The 16,816-nt window shown below is 34.6% G+C and overlaps 1 protein-coding gene across 1 annotated transcript; it reads left to right on the forward strand.

Moving 5' to 3' along the window:
- The first annotated feature begins 4,214 nt into the window (after positions 1-4,214).
- On the forward strand, positions 4,215-6,169 carry LOC145107535 (heavy metal-associated isoprenylated plant protein 26-like). Its single transcript, XM_079044439.1, has 2 exons — positions 4,215-4,328; positions 5,707-6,169. Exons 1-2 carry the CDS (start codon positions 4,245-4,247, stop codon positions 6,088-6,090), a joined length of 468 nt encoding a protein of 155 aa, XP_078900565.1. The 5' UTR covers positions 4,215-4,244; the 3' UTR covers positions 6,091-6,169.
- Positions 6,170-16,816: the final 10,647 nt, after the last annotated feature.

The raw sequence follows: 16,816 nt of genomic DNA on the forward strand, positions 1-16,816 counted from the left end.
AATTGACAAGTTTGATCACTAATGAATTACATTGATTGACTTTAGTTCTTGGCAAGTTATTTCATGTAGAGTGATGAAGTTTGAAACAAGAAACATGGATCAATTTTATGTTATTGATGTGTAGAAGAAGGAATACATATGCAGGATGTGGTAATTAAAAAGGTACGGGTGTGTGCTAGTCTCAACATTATAATTCTTAAACTCTAAGAATGATACACCATATGTGATGGATTTTATAGGTTATAACTACAATGCGAAAAATCACTTTACAATTAAGAAGGGCACATGCAACCTATAAGGATATATGTCATAACACTTTGAAGGCAACATACTATGAATAACAAAACAAACATGAACCCTCACAAATTTGAAAACAAGGAATTAGGGTTACATACCTTAAATTTGTTGTAGTAAACAAACCACTCCAATCCTTCCTTTGTAGAAATTGGAAAGCTAGCACCAAAACTATGACGCCTCTAATGGTTTGGACCCAAACCTTACAACTAAAAGACAATTGAGGGGAGAGGAGGGAGTAGTAAGAATTCATCTGTTCTTCTGAGGATACAAGTGGCCGAAAATAAGAGACCCTAGGGCCCTATTTATACCATATCAAGAAACTCTAATTTGAACATATAATTTTATTATTTAAAATCCGGGTGGTTATCTATTTTCCTTATCAGTACGAGGCTTCCAGAAACCCTAATAATTGGTCTCCAAAACCGTCCCATATAAGAAGGTTCTGGAACCTCTCCTTTATTTAACTATTAAACAATTAACGCTTAGCCCTTGCACTCTCAATTAATTTTAATTAATCCCAAAATTAATTCCAATTATATTCTTGTTAATTATTACTATTTCCAATAAATATATTAATCACATAATATATTAACAAATATTAGAAAATTCATAACTTCTTCATACGAAGTCAGATTTGGACATTTTTTATGCACTCTCTCGATTTAACATATACTACGACTTTCATTTAGATTGCTAAGGCTAAAAAACACTTTATTGTAAACTCACTTTTTACGTCACACAGTGTCGTGCCGGTTCTGTCGCGAAACTTCGACATGTCATAACTTCTTCGTTATAACTCGGATTTCGACGTTCTTTATATCTCCGGAATCCTTGTTACGACCACTACAACTTTCTTCATAGATATCGGGTTTATTTAACATTTTACTTTTGACGCTTATTTTTATCCTTACTTTATTATATCATCATAATTAAATATAAGACACATAAATTCACATAATTCATTCTTATTACTTCAAAACACGTTACAATAGTTGACCTAGACTATTACATCATCTTTAATGTTTAGCCCAGAAACACAGACGTTACACCTATTTGAAAGCATATAAATTAATTCAACAATTTACTATATATAAATAATAGATATGATTACAAAATTACCCTTGTATATGTTTTTAAAATGATTGGTTCATATTAATCCCTACATCCACACAGTAATTGTGCATCCACATATGAACCTACTTCTCTCTCTCTCTCTCTCTCTCTATATATATATATATATATATATATATATATATATATATATATATATATATATATATATAGACACGCTAAAATATAACTTTTGGTTTGTGAGACAATTGCACTTAACTAAGAATGCAGTTGTTAAAACACAATGTACAACTATCTTAATGCGTGAACTTCAAGTTTAATCATTAACTTTATATAATTCATCCCTTGTAACCCATCTATTTTATAAATTAATATTTTTTATTCTTTACTTTTTAAAAACCATTTTTACCCCTTCCACCTTCAACTTTATAAAATGTTAATTTTATTTGTTAATTTTTAAACTTTCGTGTTTATCCCTCGTCTCCGTAATATATATATATATATATATATATATATATATAATATGATTTCCTTCCTCAACTTTCTTAACACGCAACAAAAACACGTAAAAACCCGCAGCAAAATGTAGGCTCAATTACTAGTTAACATATTAAGTTATATTGCCATTTTCTCTATTAATTTATTCCAAATCTATATTCCCTATTTAAAATAAAAAACAAGTAAATAAACCCTAGTTAAAAACAAAAACAAAATCATTCTACCAAAAGCATAAGTCAAATAACATATCCAAAGAGTTCTATAATTTTGAAAATGCCAAGTTAGATAAAGAAAATTAAAAACATATTATTTTGTTTCTTTTTTTCGATTAACCATCATACAATATTTTTTTTAAATAAATAATTGACAAAAAATTGAATTCTATAAAACCAATATAGTATGAAATTTGTACGGTTTAACGATTCCAAAAAAATATTTTTTATTATTTAACTATTAAAATTCTGAATTTTTATGTAAAAATCATATTGTTATTCACTGCCAAAAAGAATTCAATGTTATTTTGAAAAAATAAAATCACATCAAACCGGAAAAATAATCTTTAAATTGTTAAAAAACTAAAAAAATGATTTTTTTAGCGATTCGCCAATTGGAAAACACATAAGGGTGGACAGAGTCCCACCCATGTGTAACCTTCGATGTTGGTGGGTTGAAGAGGCGAAGTTGTATTCCTGTTGAAGCAACATCCCGTCGAACCTTATTGTTAGATCTATATGCTTAAGAGTCATTATCGAATAATATTTGCTAATAATATATGATCATATAGGGTCACATCTTAATCAAACTGACACATATTGAATATTTATTATTAATATGATTATTAATAAATATAAAAAAACTAATGTATTTAATTAGATAATCATTATTGTTTTATGAAAATAATAATTAAAGAGAGTTTAAACTGGTTATTATATCATATGGTTTGATTTAATAAGTTATATTCAAGTTTTTGGTCACTTTGGTTACCATTTAACTTTCTTAGTTATATTAACTAATCTGGTTGGAGTAACTAGTCAACTCTCTCTCTCTCTCTCTCTCTCTCTCTCTCTCTCTCTCTCTCGGGGCAAAAATATCAAAGGTATGGGAGGTTGCTTGCCAACTTCCCTCTTACACACCTTACTTGCAAGATACCACTACTTTGCATTAATTGGAAGTATGAGTATTAGATATTGCATGTCGGTATACATAAGGAAGGGTAATTCTTACATTTTAACTAATCTTTCCCTTAGAACACTCTCAAAACCGTGAGCAACCTTGCTCCCTTTTGAAGCTAGTTGCAAGTATTGGTGTTCTAAAGTGTTTCTCATTTAGTATCTAATTGTGTTAAGCACTTAAAAGCTTAAGAAGTATTTCACATAAGAAGTGAACTAGCATTTCACTGTGTCTTATTCTTGATGGTGCTCGGCACTAGCACGTGGTTTGGTGTTCCCGCCGATGCTAAAATGGCACCTCAGCCAACACATTGCCTTTTGCCTTCGACTCCGTTCATCCTAATAAGGCCATGTGGTGTAACCTTTTTTCCTTTTCTTTCTTTGTGCCACATAAACATCATCTCGGTTCCGTCAGTCTTTTATTTTTTTCTTTCAACCTATGTTATACTTTCTTTTACTTTTCACTCTTATTTTTTTATTTTTCAATCTAAAATAATAATAATGAAATTTTAGATAAAGTTTAAGATAATTAAAATATTTCATTAAACTAAACTAAAAAAATACATTAAATTAAACTAGAAAATAAATAAATTACATAATGGATTCAACTCAGGATTTAAACCAATGTATACGGTAAAATGGATCTACGGAAATGGATCAAAAACATATACCATTAGCAATATTTGATGTTATTGCGAAGTTAGAACAAAATGTCAATAATAAAACACATGATTTTAGGATAACATATACTAGAAAAAATGTACTACGTCAGAAAATTACAATATGCCAGAAAATTCAAAGGGCGGTATTAAAAATTCCTTACAAAATTTACACAACGCTGACTTCATGTACAATACAATAGCAATGGAGAGAAAGGTAAGTGAGACAGTGCAACGTGGCTGGAACCACGACAGTGTCAGATTTGCGGGCACAACCCTAACCAACACGATATTCCCACCGTGCATTGTTGCCCGCATTGGACATCGCTGAGATGTATTGTTGGTATATCGTATAGCCTAAAAATTATTTATACAGAGGGAAAAAAAGAACTTTAGTGCACATGCTTTAAAGTTTAGGGACTAAAACTTCTAGAGTGAAAGAAGTACAAGGGGGCAATAAGAAACTAATGACCCTTTATAAATTCAGAGAAGGGTTAATTTTCAGAATCATCTTCCTGTAACTCGTAATCTACACAGAGAAAGAAAAAAAATGGGGGCTCTAGATCATCTCTCTAACATGTTCGATTGCTCAGGCGGAAGTCATCATAACCACAAAAATCGCAAACAATTACAGGTAAATTTTTTCACAAATTCTTACGAGCTTAATTTGCTACTTCGTTTTCGGATTTCGATCCAGTCATTCTTCAAGTTTCTATGAACAGAAATCATGATGTTGCTGTTCCCCTTTTGAGATATTTTAAGGATCTGATAAAAAAAAATGAACACACCAATGCACACTTCGATGTTACAATATGCTTTATCGTGTTAGTAATCGAATCTCAAGTGTTTGTAGCATTTGGAGTTCAAAAGTAGTAGAACTACTGTTTATTATTGATTTGTAACTAATGCAGTGCGAGTTGTACGAATAGATACTCTGACTGTTTTCAGAGCTTATTAGGGTTCATGAAAATCAGAGGAAAGTGACAGAGAATGGTTCTACTTGCAAATACCTTACACGGGAAACTCAAATTTCTTTATTAATTTATTTGACAACTGAATATTCTATAAATTTATACAATAATGTTTCAGTTTATTATCATTATATCAATTTATATAGTTACATATATTTTTTTATCCATTTGTACAATAAAATTGGTAAACTTTTTATCACAAACTTATTGTTAAAAAATCGATCTTATGAGTGTTTTCCCACTTGCTTTTTTTTTTTTTAAGAATATCCACTAAAGCAATTGGGAAATGCATTCTTGTGGGTTTTGAATAAAAATCTAAAGTAGCTTAATTATTAACATATATTAATGATTAACAAGAAGTTAATTTTAAAAAGTCGTTGCATTATTGAAGATATTTTAATGATTTGTTTTGGGTACTACAGTGCCTCCAACAACTCTTAGATATTTTGATATCAAGTAGGCCCTTCAACTCCATGGGTAGTAAAATTGACCTAACATTGGTGACCAATTTTAATTCCAAAAAGTAATCAAAATATCTCATGTTCATAAAGTAATAATTGATATATGAGTAGAGACACTTTTTAGAAGATATATGTAATTATACTTCTGATAAAAAAAAATTACAAAAGTTGATAACTTGATATGATACAAATAAAAAAATATTTATATAACGTTTTTAGTCTTGTCAATTAGATAAATGGTACAATATCAAACATTTTTGCATAAATAAACATTAAACAATGTATTTTCAGTATTTTTTTGATGTTATTATATATATCATTCCCTTATATAAAAAGTCAACCACACTCATCCACTCACACATAAGATACAACTAGTAAATGGAGGTCGTATAGAATTTGTATTCTTTATATATATATATATATATATATATATATATATATAAAATTAAAAATCTACTTAATTATAGCAGTGAAAATCGTTATCTATCTGGATAACATTGTTGTAACAATAATCATATAGATTTTGCAAAGTACATAGTTGTAATACAAATAAATTAATGTACAATGTCATGATTTACAGACAGTCGAGATTAAAGTAAAGATTGACTGCGAAGGATGTGAAAGGAAGGTGCGTAGGTCTGTTGAAGGAATGAAGGGTGTAACATCAATAAACATCGAACCAAAACAACATAAGCTCACAGTCACAGGTTATGTTGAGCCACACAAGGTTGTGGCCCGTGTGGCTCATCGAACTGGTAAAAAGGTCGAGTTGTGGCCCTACGTGCCATACGATGTGGTGGCCCACCCTTATGCTCAGGGTGTGTATGACAAGAAGGCACCGGCTGGGTACGTGCGGTATGATCAAGACCCGGGGAGCCGCCATTTGGAACGGGCGAGTTCGACTGAGGTTCGGTACACTACGGCTTTTAGTGATGAAAACACGGGTGCATGTGCCATCATGTGATGCGGTAATATATACATCTGTTTGGATTAAGTGCTTTATGTATTAAGTTTATTAAGTAAAAAAGAAAGATTTGTTTGAAGCTTAGAGCCTATCAAGTCTATGATTTTGATTGTTATTATTCATATCTATTATTATTTCTAGTTCAAACTATGAATTGTGTTTTAGGAAAATTTGGTTGGTTGTGATTCAAAGCTTATGAAGATGTATAAACTTTTTAATTTTTAATTTACTAGTTGATATGTTTGATAAAAATAGTTGGGGCATTTATTTTTACATAAATATTTGACAAAAATACATATAAGCTTTTAAAATCAGTAAAATTATATAAAATTAACGGATAAAAACACTAAAAGCTCATTGAATTAGCTTTCAAAAAATATATTTTTTTATTTGATTCAAGTTTTTTTTTTCTAAAGAACATAAAAGCTAAAATACTCTAAAGATCCTTGGCAAACACTTTTTAAATTGTAATATATAACTTTTGATTACACACTAATTTGTAAGCTTATGACAGAATAGTCATTTGTATTTTGTAACGTGTGAGCACGCCTCAATAAATTCTCAAATTTTAAATCATTAATTTATAATTTTTTTTTAATACACAAACTTCTAGTCATACTTTATATGTTTGTTTAATCCTCGAAAATATTAAACCCGGGGATTAATAAAATACGTGTCACACAAATTCATTATTATTCTTATTTTATTGAGTAAATTACACGAATGGTCCCTGTGGTTTGGGATAAATTACACGTTTGGTCCCTAACTTATTTTTTTAACTCGGACCGTCCCTATAATTTGATTTTATTGCGTTGTTGGTCCCTAAATGTTGTAAAAAGACTATTATACCGTTATGTATTTATTTTTTAATTTTATGTTATTTATTAATCATTTTATTTTTTCTAAGGAAAAGAAAAACACAACAATTTCACCCATACCCCATCCACCATATGCCACCGCCCTCCACTCGTCACCAGAAGTCGCCACCACCGGAAGTCGCTACACACCTCCGACACCCTTATTGTGTGTGTTTGTTTGGTGGCCATGATTCCCGATGAGATTTACTTCACCAACAACACATTAAGGTTACTAGGTCAGTCATAGTAGCCTTCGAATCCAAAATATCAAAATCAAAAAATCGAACTCATCATACTCATAGCAATCTAGATCAAAATCCAAAAATCAAAACTCTTCACACATAGAAATCTAGATCAAATACAAAAATCGATCTCCAGATCTTTGCTTAAATCACAGAACTTAAAATACAAAAACTGAACACATATTTCTGCTTAAATCGCCAAAAATCAAACTCCAGAACTAATCCGATAACAAGAAAAACAAATGGCGAACTTACAGAAGATATGAAAATACCATACCAGATCCGACAACAAGATAACAAATTGACTAAAAAAGGAATAAGAAAAACAAAATCTGAAATCACAGTCCTCAAGAGGGAGGGTGGGATGAAACAAAACCAAAATTTGTTCATGGGAGAGTTGATGACTCTTTGGGGCAGACAATCACAAACCAGGGGGGAGAGTGGGTTGAAACTAAATCAAATTTTGTTCAGGACTGGCATTTTTAACCTCCGACAGAATCCTCGAAACAAAACTCTAGAATCAAACATTTCTCTAAATATGTTACACTCTTATGCATTGGTGCCTTAGACCCACCTCTGTCTGCTGAACCCGAAAGCTGCTCTCCTAACAGCCCGAAACCACTCGTGTTGAGCAATAATACCATTAACCCAAAATTAGGGTTGAATATAATCTAATTAAAGAACCCAAGTACCCAAGCCCAAGTCCTTTCATAATGGCTCAAGAGTCTTCCTTTGCTAATGGGCCCAAAGTTCATGTCCAAAACTATTTGATGGGCCACATGGCCCAATAAGGCCCAACCAAAACCACCAGGGCCCAAAACAGATTCATGGGACCACTAACCCAACATATGACTAGGCACAACACTGGCTAAGGCCCAAAGAATCTACAAGCCCATATGAAGCCCAAAACCCACTGGGGTGCGTACGCCTAGCGTACCACTTCAGTACGCTTAGCGTAGTGAGTCCCCAGACTGTACGTGTTGCGTACACTATATCACGCCCATCGTAAAAGCATATTAAGCATCTACTTCCATTAAGTGCTTAATACTTGATGTTCTAACGTCCAAAATCGGATCTGAGTTCATTAAGACATCCTAGGGCATAAAGTTGGCAACTTTATGCCCTTGCATGCCATATGGGACTTCAAAACTTCATTCTTCACATTAGGACTTCATATAAAGCTTCAAACTCATGCATGGAGTCTAGATAACCTTCAAGCTAGCACCTTTATGCATCTAGCATGCTCACAGAGCTCAGATCTAACCATTTCAGTCTCTGGAGTTGCTCAACTCTCAAGAGAAGATCCAAGAACCAACAAAAGGGACAATATGGAAAACCCTAACTAGATCTAATGAATAAGATGGCAAGATCAAGACTTTATACCTCTAGAAGCTCTTCAAGGTGAACGAGATGCAGATTCTTGAAGCCCAATGCCACTCCAAGCTTGCTTAGGAATTTCTTCTTCTTGAATAAGCTCTAAAATGGCCACAAATACACTCTTTAAGCTCAAGAACACTCTCACAAGGAAACTCTGAGGTAAAAGGGTGAAATGAGGCTATGGAGGCTGATTAGGGTTTGGTCCAAGAGGCTTAATGATGTTTAAATAGGTTTCAAGTCCGAAAATTAGGGTTTTGCTCCTCTGTTACATACGCCCCGCGTACACGGCCACCATCCGCGATCATTCATCCTTAGTACGCTAAGCGTACTCCTGGAGTAAGCCCCGCGTACTAAGTGACCATTATGCTATATAATTTCAATTCAAGGGTTCAAATGGTAATACCTGATTTGGAGTGTTACAGATGAGCTTAAAACCTCCATTAAGTCACATTTGACAAAATACTTACCAAACTTAATCAATTAAGCCATAAGTTAGACACCAAAATCATAAAAATCCTCATTTCACCCTTATGGTCCAACGACATCATTTCATGACTTTATTCACTTGAAAAAACTGTTGGGTTTTACTCAAAATCATTTTTTCCAAAATCGCTAAAAACAACAACGGAAGTCTAAAAATAGAATAAACTTACAACTCTTTTTAACCCACGAAGGATCATTTTGCAAAGCATGAGAATATTAAATCAACCATAGAAGGAAAAGTGTTACAACCTTTGAAGACTGTGATTATCATGGGAGATGGAAGTTGATGAAGTGTCGCATTAAGCTATAAAGAATAAGCTCTCTATAAGTATCTACCAAGCAAGGATTGTTAATCATCGTATTTTCCCCATAACTCAAATATGCATTATACAAACGATATATATATATATATATATATATATATATATATATATATATATATACAAGGGAGCCTTCTTGGGCCAAATACAAACAATATACGTATAAAGAAATTGGGTTCAACAATATGAAATAGATAATACATAAGATACGTAGGTACATATTAATCCTCTACCCCCCCCCCCATGCAGTTTGATTGGGAGGACCATTCTGAATGTTTAAACTGGTCTTGAAATCGTTGAAGAGCTGTATCGGAAGACCTTTTGTGAAAATGTATGTGTACTGAGCGGAAGACGGAACATGAAGGGCACAAACAACAATATCACACACGAAGTGAATGCAAATCTCTATGTGTTTGGTGCGTTGTTGTTGGACAGGGTTCGGCGTCATATAGACTGAGTTGATATTGTCACAATATATGATGGTAGGTTTAGCGGGCGGACATCGGAGCTCTTGAAGTAAGTTACAAACTCAACATGTCTCTGCTACGGCGTTAGCAATGCTATGATACTCTGATTCGACATTGGACCGTGAGATGACTCCCTGTCTCTTAGAAGACCAGGATATGAGATTTTCACCCAAAAATACACTGTAACCCGATGTCGATCGACAATAAATGGGACATCCTCTCCAGTCTGCACCAGAGTAAGCATGAAGATATGACACGGGAGAGACGTAAATTTGTAGACCATGGTCAAGAGTCCCTCAAATGTAGCGTAAAATGCATTTTAGGGCATGTAGGTGAGGTTCTCGGGGATCATGTATAAAGAGACAAATTTGTTGAACTGCAAAGGCGATGTACGAGCGTGTGAATGTGAGATACTAAAGAGCCCTGGCAAGACTGTGGTATGAGGATGGGTCATCGACAGGGGGACCAGTAGCATCCAACTTATACGTAGTCTCCACAGGCGTATGAGCTGTGTTGCATTGGAGCATATGAGCCCGATCAAGAATCTTAGATGCATATTTTCTCTTAGAGAGAAAAAGACCCTTAGAAGAGCGGGTGGCAGAGATCACAAGAAAATTGTTGAAAGGGCCAAGGTCATTCATGGAAAACTCTTTACTAAGTTGAGAGGTGATGGACTCAAGCAAATCAGCAGTAGACGCAGTCAATACAATATCATCAACATATAATAAAAGGTGGCCAATATCGACTCCATGATGATAAATGAATATAAAAGAATCCGTGAGACTGTGATGAAAACCCAAGTGGAGAACATGTTGCGTGAACCACTGAAACCAAGCCTGAGGAGCCTGTTTGAGGCCGTATAAGGATCGCTGGAGGTGAAAAACATGATTCGGGTGTTGGGATCCCGGAAACCCGGAGGCTGGTGCATATACACAGTATTGAGAAGATGACCATGAATAAAAGTATTCTTCACATCAAGTTGGTGAATAGGCCAATTTCTAGAGACAACCAAGCTGAGAACTATGTGTATTGTGGCTGGTTTGACAACCGGACTGAAAGTATCATCACAATCTATCTCGTGGTGTTGACTTCGCCTGTTAACAACTAATCGAGCTTTGTATCAAGAAAGAGATCCATCAGCATTAAATTTATGTTTAACCAACCACATAAATGGACCATATTAGCTTCTGGTGGTCATGGAACAAGCACCCAAGTACCATTCGTAATAAGAGCATTATATTCCTTGTTCATGACTTTATACTAATTTGGATCTTTCAAAGCCTGGATGTGTGACCTCGAGAATGGGGTAAAACAAGGAGGCGTGAAGATTAAGGCATTGAATGGGTTTCACAATGCCACTTTAAGAAGAGCATACATATGATGAGAGAGAGGAGGATGTGGGGGTGGGGGTGGAGGTGGATGTGGAGGTGGAGATGGTGAATCACGAGAATCAGAGGGAGGAAACTCATGATGAGGTGAAGGAGAGGGAGTAGGAGAGTCTATGTCATCCTCTTTATGAGGAGTGTTGGTCGATGGGAGATTGGTGGGGTGAAATATATGGTGAATATTTGGAGAGACATGAGAATATGAGAGAAAATCATAGGAGGGAGGATCGGTGGGGGTGACCGATCCGTATAGGAAGACAGACTCGTTAAATGTGACGTGACGACAAATAATGATTTGTCGAGTGGAGAGATCAAAGCAACGAATCCCTGATGATAGGTGGGATAGCCAAGAAAGATACAAGAAATGGATTGAGATTGAAGTTTATGAGTGGGTTGAAGGCGAGGGAAGCATAGGCATCCAAAAACACGGAGGTGGTCATAAGTGGGATGGCGATGGTAAAGACGATAGTTGGGAATGTCATGAGATATAGCAACAGAGGGTAAGATATTAAGAAGGTGAGTTGCCATGTTAAGGGCTTCGGGCTAGAAGGTAGGAGGGAGATGGAAGTGGAAAAGTAAGGTACGCATCATGTTGTTGATAATACTACTCATGCATTCAGATCTTCCATTTTGTTGAGAGGTGTGGGGACAAGAGAAACATAAAGTGATATTGTGAGATGCAAAGTGATCATGGAAGACTTTGTTGTTATACTCTCCCCCTTTGTCACACTGAAACTGTTTAATGGTACCTCTAAATTGATTTTTAATGACATTAGAGAAATGTAAATTTTTTTCAAAAGCTTCTGTTTTTTGTTCAAGTGGATATACCTAAAGATGATGAGTATAATGATCAAGAAACAAAATATAATAACGCAAACCACCACAACTAGATATAGGGGATGTCCACAAATCAGAACGAATAATCTCAAAAGGTGCATAAACAGAAGAATCTGACAAATAAAAGGAAGTCTAGTGTGTTTGCCAAGTTGACATACATGGAAAGTTACATTATTTTTCGGTAAAATACAAGAAATAAAATGGGTAGAAACTAAATGATTCAAGACTGGATCTCCATGGTGACCAAGACGTTGATGCCACGTGGTGGGTGTGGTGGTGACAGAGGCGTGACTGGTGGAGCTAGTAACTAGGTAGAGCGGGTCGGAGCTATCAAAGCAGATTAGAGGGCGACGCGTCTGATAATCAAGAACGGTAAAACCACAAGGATCAAAGTCAATAGAGCAATTATTTTGAGTAGTAAGTTTCTGAACAAATATAAGGTTTTTAATGATATGTGGTGCGATAAGAACGTTTTGTAAATGAAGTGGACGATAAGTATTAGAAATAGGAAAATGTAATGTCCTAAGGTCACAACCGGTATTGCAGAACCGTTACCAGCATAAATAGATCGAGGACAATGATTATTAGAATAAGAATTAAGTATACCTACATTAGCATGGACATGATCAGTTGCCCCGGTATCCATGACCCCATTTCTGGTTCCTGGGTCATCAAGAGTCATCGTGCTAAAAAGAGCGAGAAGCGATGTGGGCTGATTAGTGGGTCAAGTCCATGGAGGTTGAATTAGACCGGAAGTGTGAAAATTTGCTTATGGGATGTTGTTGTTGAAATTTCCTTGTTGTTGGGCTGATGTAGGCCGACTGTCAAGTATACATGGGCCAATCGAGGTGGACCTATTCCACCGTTGAAGATGATGCGAATGAGAAGGACCAGTCTACGAGTTTTGGGTCAAAGGGGGGTGCGTTCCAGAACTGATGTGTCATGGGTGGTGGGTGATAAACCCAGTCATATGTGTGCGAGCAAGAGGGTTGGCTACCATTGGAGCCATGTTGCTGATATCAAGAATTTCCACTACCTCAGCGGTGATTTTGACCACACCACCACACCGATTTCCACGGTAAGAGTTACCACTGCGATGGGATGTGTTTGTCCCGACGTGTAACAAAGACAAAGAGGAGGAGTGATTGTCATGAGCCGAAGTAATGATCCGAGGAGTAGCAAGGCGAGTTTCCTTTATGGCAAGCATGGATCGCATCTCAGAGAATGCGAGGAAGGGTTTGGTGAATCAAATGATATTAACAACACTGTCATACTTGGTTGGGAGTCCATTTAGGGCATGAATGATCAAGTTTCTTTCTCTAAGCGGTTTACCAAGACCTTGCAACAAATCAACAATTTTCTTCACTTTTTTCACAGTATGCGTGAACAGATCGCACATTGAAATATTTATGATCTCAGATTCCAATTACATAGTTATTGACTCTTTATTTTCATAGAAAAGAGAGTGGATGTTCAACCACACCTTACGAGTGTTAGATTTAGGAGAGTGGGCATAGGTAATAAGGTTATGAGAAATAAAGCCAAAAAGCCAAAGGATTACCATATTGTTAAGCTTTTCCCATTCTGGATCGATGGGAATCTTGTTTGGCGGATCGTAGGTATCGTCGATATGGTCGAGAACATCATACGTTATGCAGTGAGCCTTGAAGAGGGCACTCCAGAGTTTATAGTTGTAGGATGTTAGATCAAGGATGAGACGCACGTAAGTCTTAATGTTGATAATTCCATACACTTTATGAGGAGGAGCGTTGGAAGTGCTTGATTCTCTAGGCATGATGATTGACGAGATTAGAACAAGAGGGAAGAAGAAGACAAAATAAATAGCACATGGAAGGATCGACTGTGATAGGCTTAGACATAATGATACCATGTTAATCACCATATTTTCCCCATAACTCAAATATGCATTATACAAACGATATATATACATGGGAGCTTTCGTGGGTCAAATAGAAACAATATATGTATAAAGATACTTGGCGTAACAACATGAAAGATATAATAATAAGATATATAGATACATATTAATTAGATAACAAGGATAAACGACCAAAACATGCTAGTATTTACTTGTATATATGTTGTTCTTGATCCTTAAGAGTTCATATCAAATGAACTTTAAAGAGAAGCAGTATATGAACCCTTAATTGTAACACCAAATTGCAAGAAGAAAGAGAAGGATAATGAGCTCCTAGCTCATGATTTTGTGAGGAGAAAAAGAAGAGAATCCTTAGCAAAAAAATAGCTAGTTTTTGATGTATACTCTTCTTTATATACCAATCCATGTGTACTAAGTCAAACCTCACCATTAATGAAAGCACGAGACTCTTTTATGAGACGTATGATAGTAAAATGGAAGACAACACACAATCACCACCCATGGTGGAAGCCCACGACTTTGAATTCTTGGAAGTGTTTAATCAAGCTCCAACTAGCTAGTTGTATATTAACTAAATGGTTACTATAAGTGTCCAAAAAGTTACACACAACATTTATAATCATACCATATGATATTTACTAGTTATATGCTCTCTTAATTATTATTTCCTAGAAACAATAATTCCCAGTAAGTTGGTAAAATATTATTTTCAATAATGTTTTTCCAATTAAATACAAGTGTTGATATTATTAATAATAAAATTTACTCTAATAAATAGTCAATTAGTAGTAACTTGCTATAAGGTGTGACCTTATATGATCATATGTCATTAGCATATATCATTCTATAATAACTCTTGGGCATAAAGATTTTCACAAACTTTATACCATATCATAAAGATGATTTAAACATATTTCAAATTATTCATGAAACTACATCTTCATAATTTCATGATATTCATGGAAATGACCAATTTACCCTTTTGGTCAACTATTCACATGTAGTCAAATCTTTCAAAATTAAGGGATGTTACATGAGCCAATAGGGTGAGCCGAATCGCTTCATCAAGAGTGATTTCATAATTTTTTTGGAAAGACATAGTTATATAAAATGTGTAGCTAGAAGATAGCGGAAAAGGACAATTGGTTCATGAGCAGGCTTTACATCCATCCATTCCAATTCTTTATAGATTTTCAAATCCTATTACAAACACCATTTATATGAAAAATAAATAATGTAATCAAATAATTGATCTTTCTTGTAGGTATTGTCCCAAAAAATAAGCACGTCCTGATACATCCATAGAAAACATATCAAATTCATGTACACAATTTTCAAAATAGCTCGGTGAAATGAGCAATAGATTAAGCGTCACTCCACTAAAACATGTTGTCAATAGAGCAAAAACCCATCCTATTTTCACCAATCCAAACGCTAATCTGATTCCAAAGTTGAGCCGCCAAAGGACACCCGGTGAGCAAATGATTTGCATTTTCCATGTAAAAAGCACATCACGAGAACATTATGGATTCCATCTTAACACCCCTATGATCCATATTTGTCCTGGCCGACAACTGATTAAGGACCTCCCTCCAAACAAAGACGTTGATTATTATTAGGACAAATATATTCCATTGATTCCCACCATTAGGAATAATTGTTGACTGTTGTTATAATGCCCAATGTCATAACTAAATTGGTAAGACTATCCATTAATAGAATGGTCCTTTTGGGTTGCCATCAATGAATAGTATTTGAATGTTATAAGAGATTTACAAATAGTTTATTAATTATTCATGTGTTGATTAATTAATTAGAAACTAGTTTAAAATTAATTGGAATTAATTAGAATTAATCTAGAATTAATCTGTGCTAATTAAAAGTACAATGACTGAATGTTAATTATTCAATATTTGAATAAGTTGGAACATTCTGGATCCCTAAAATGAGTGAACGAAATTCCAAGGGATAAACCCTAGAATTTTCGTCTAAGGCATGGATAAAAAGAAAAGATTTGAATTTGAATTAAATATGATTATTTAATTATTCAAATATACTTTATCTGCAAGCTATTAGAACCCATAAATACCCCTTATGCACTCCATATTTTCGTCCCCCTCTAAAGGATTCTTAAAGTTTCTCTTCTTTCTTTAACTTCTTGGTCAATCTCTATTGTTCTAAGAGTTATTTTCTTACATCAAATAGTTTGGTATTGTTGGGTGTGAGCCATTAGAGGAAATCTGATTTGGTTGCTCTTCCTTGACTTGTTGGATTCGATCTACATCAAAGCTCTTTAAACAAATTGGTTTTACTAAAGGTTAGTAAAATTTTATCCATCGTGTAGTAGCTCATATCAATTAAGTTAAGATCCTTGTAGGTCTTAGAATTTGCTTGCCTTAGATTAACTTTGTATGTTTCTGCTGCCATTATAATTACTATAGGAAGTATATAAAAAACCTATCAAGAAAGACATGACCAAGATGACGACACACCAATCTATCGAAAAATAACCAAACGAATCTAAATCTTGACACCAATGATGTGTACCAATCGTAACCTGAATCGAATTAATGATTGTCATCAAGTTTGCTAGTTACTGACTCTTGACCTACGATTGCGTGAGCTAATGTGTCCATTGATAATTTACCATCATTCAAATGGTTGAGATTGGGATTTAGAAATTGATGGAATTTATATGGTGACTTTCCACCAATGTTAACTTAGATAAAAAAAGGAGTTAAGACTGAGTCTGTTTTATGCTTACTTTGTGATATGCATACAAATGATCACCTCTTCAACTCGTGCCTTATTGCTTATTTGATTTGGTCTCAAATTGCTAATGGTGGGATGTTGATAAT

This window comes from Lactuca virosa, chromosome 4 (assembly GCF_052849685.1).
Source record: "Lactuca virosa cultivar CGN04683 chromosome 4, Lactuca_virosa_CGN04683_v6, whole genome shotgun sequence".
Lineage (NCBI taxonomy): Eukaryota > Viridiplantae > Streptophyta > Magnoliopsida > Asterales > Asteraceae > Lactuca > Lactuca virosa.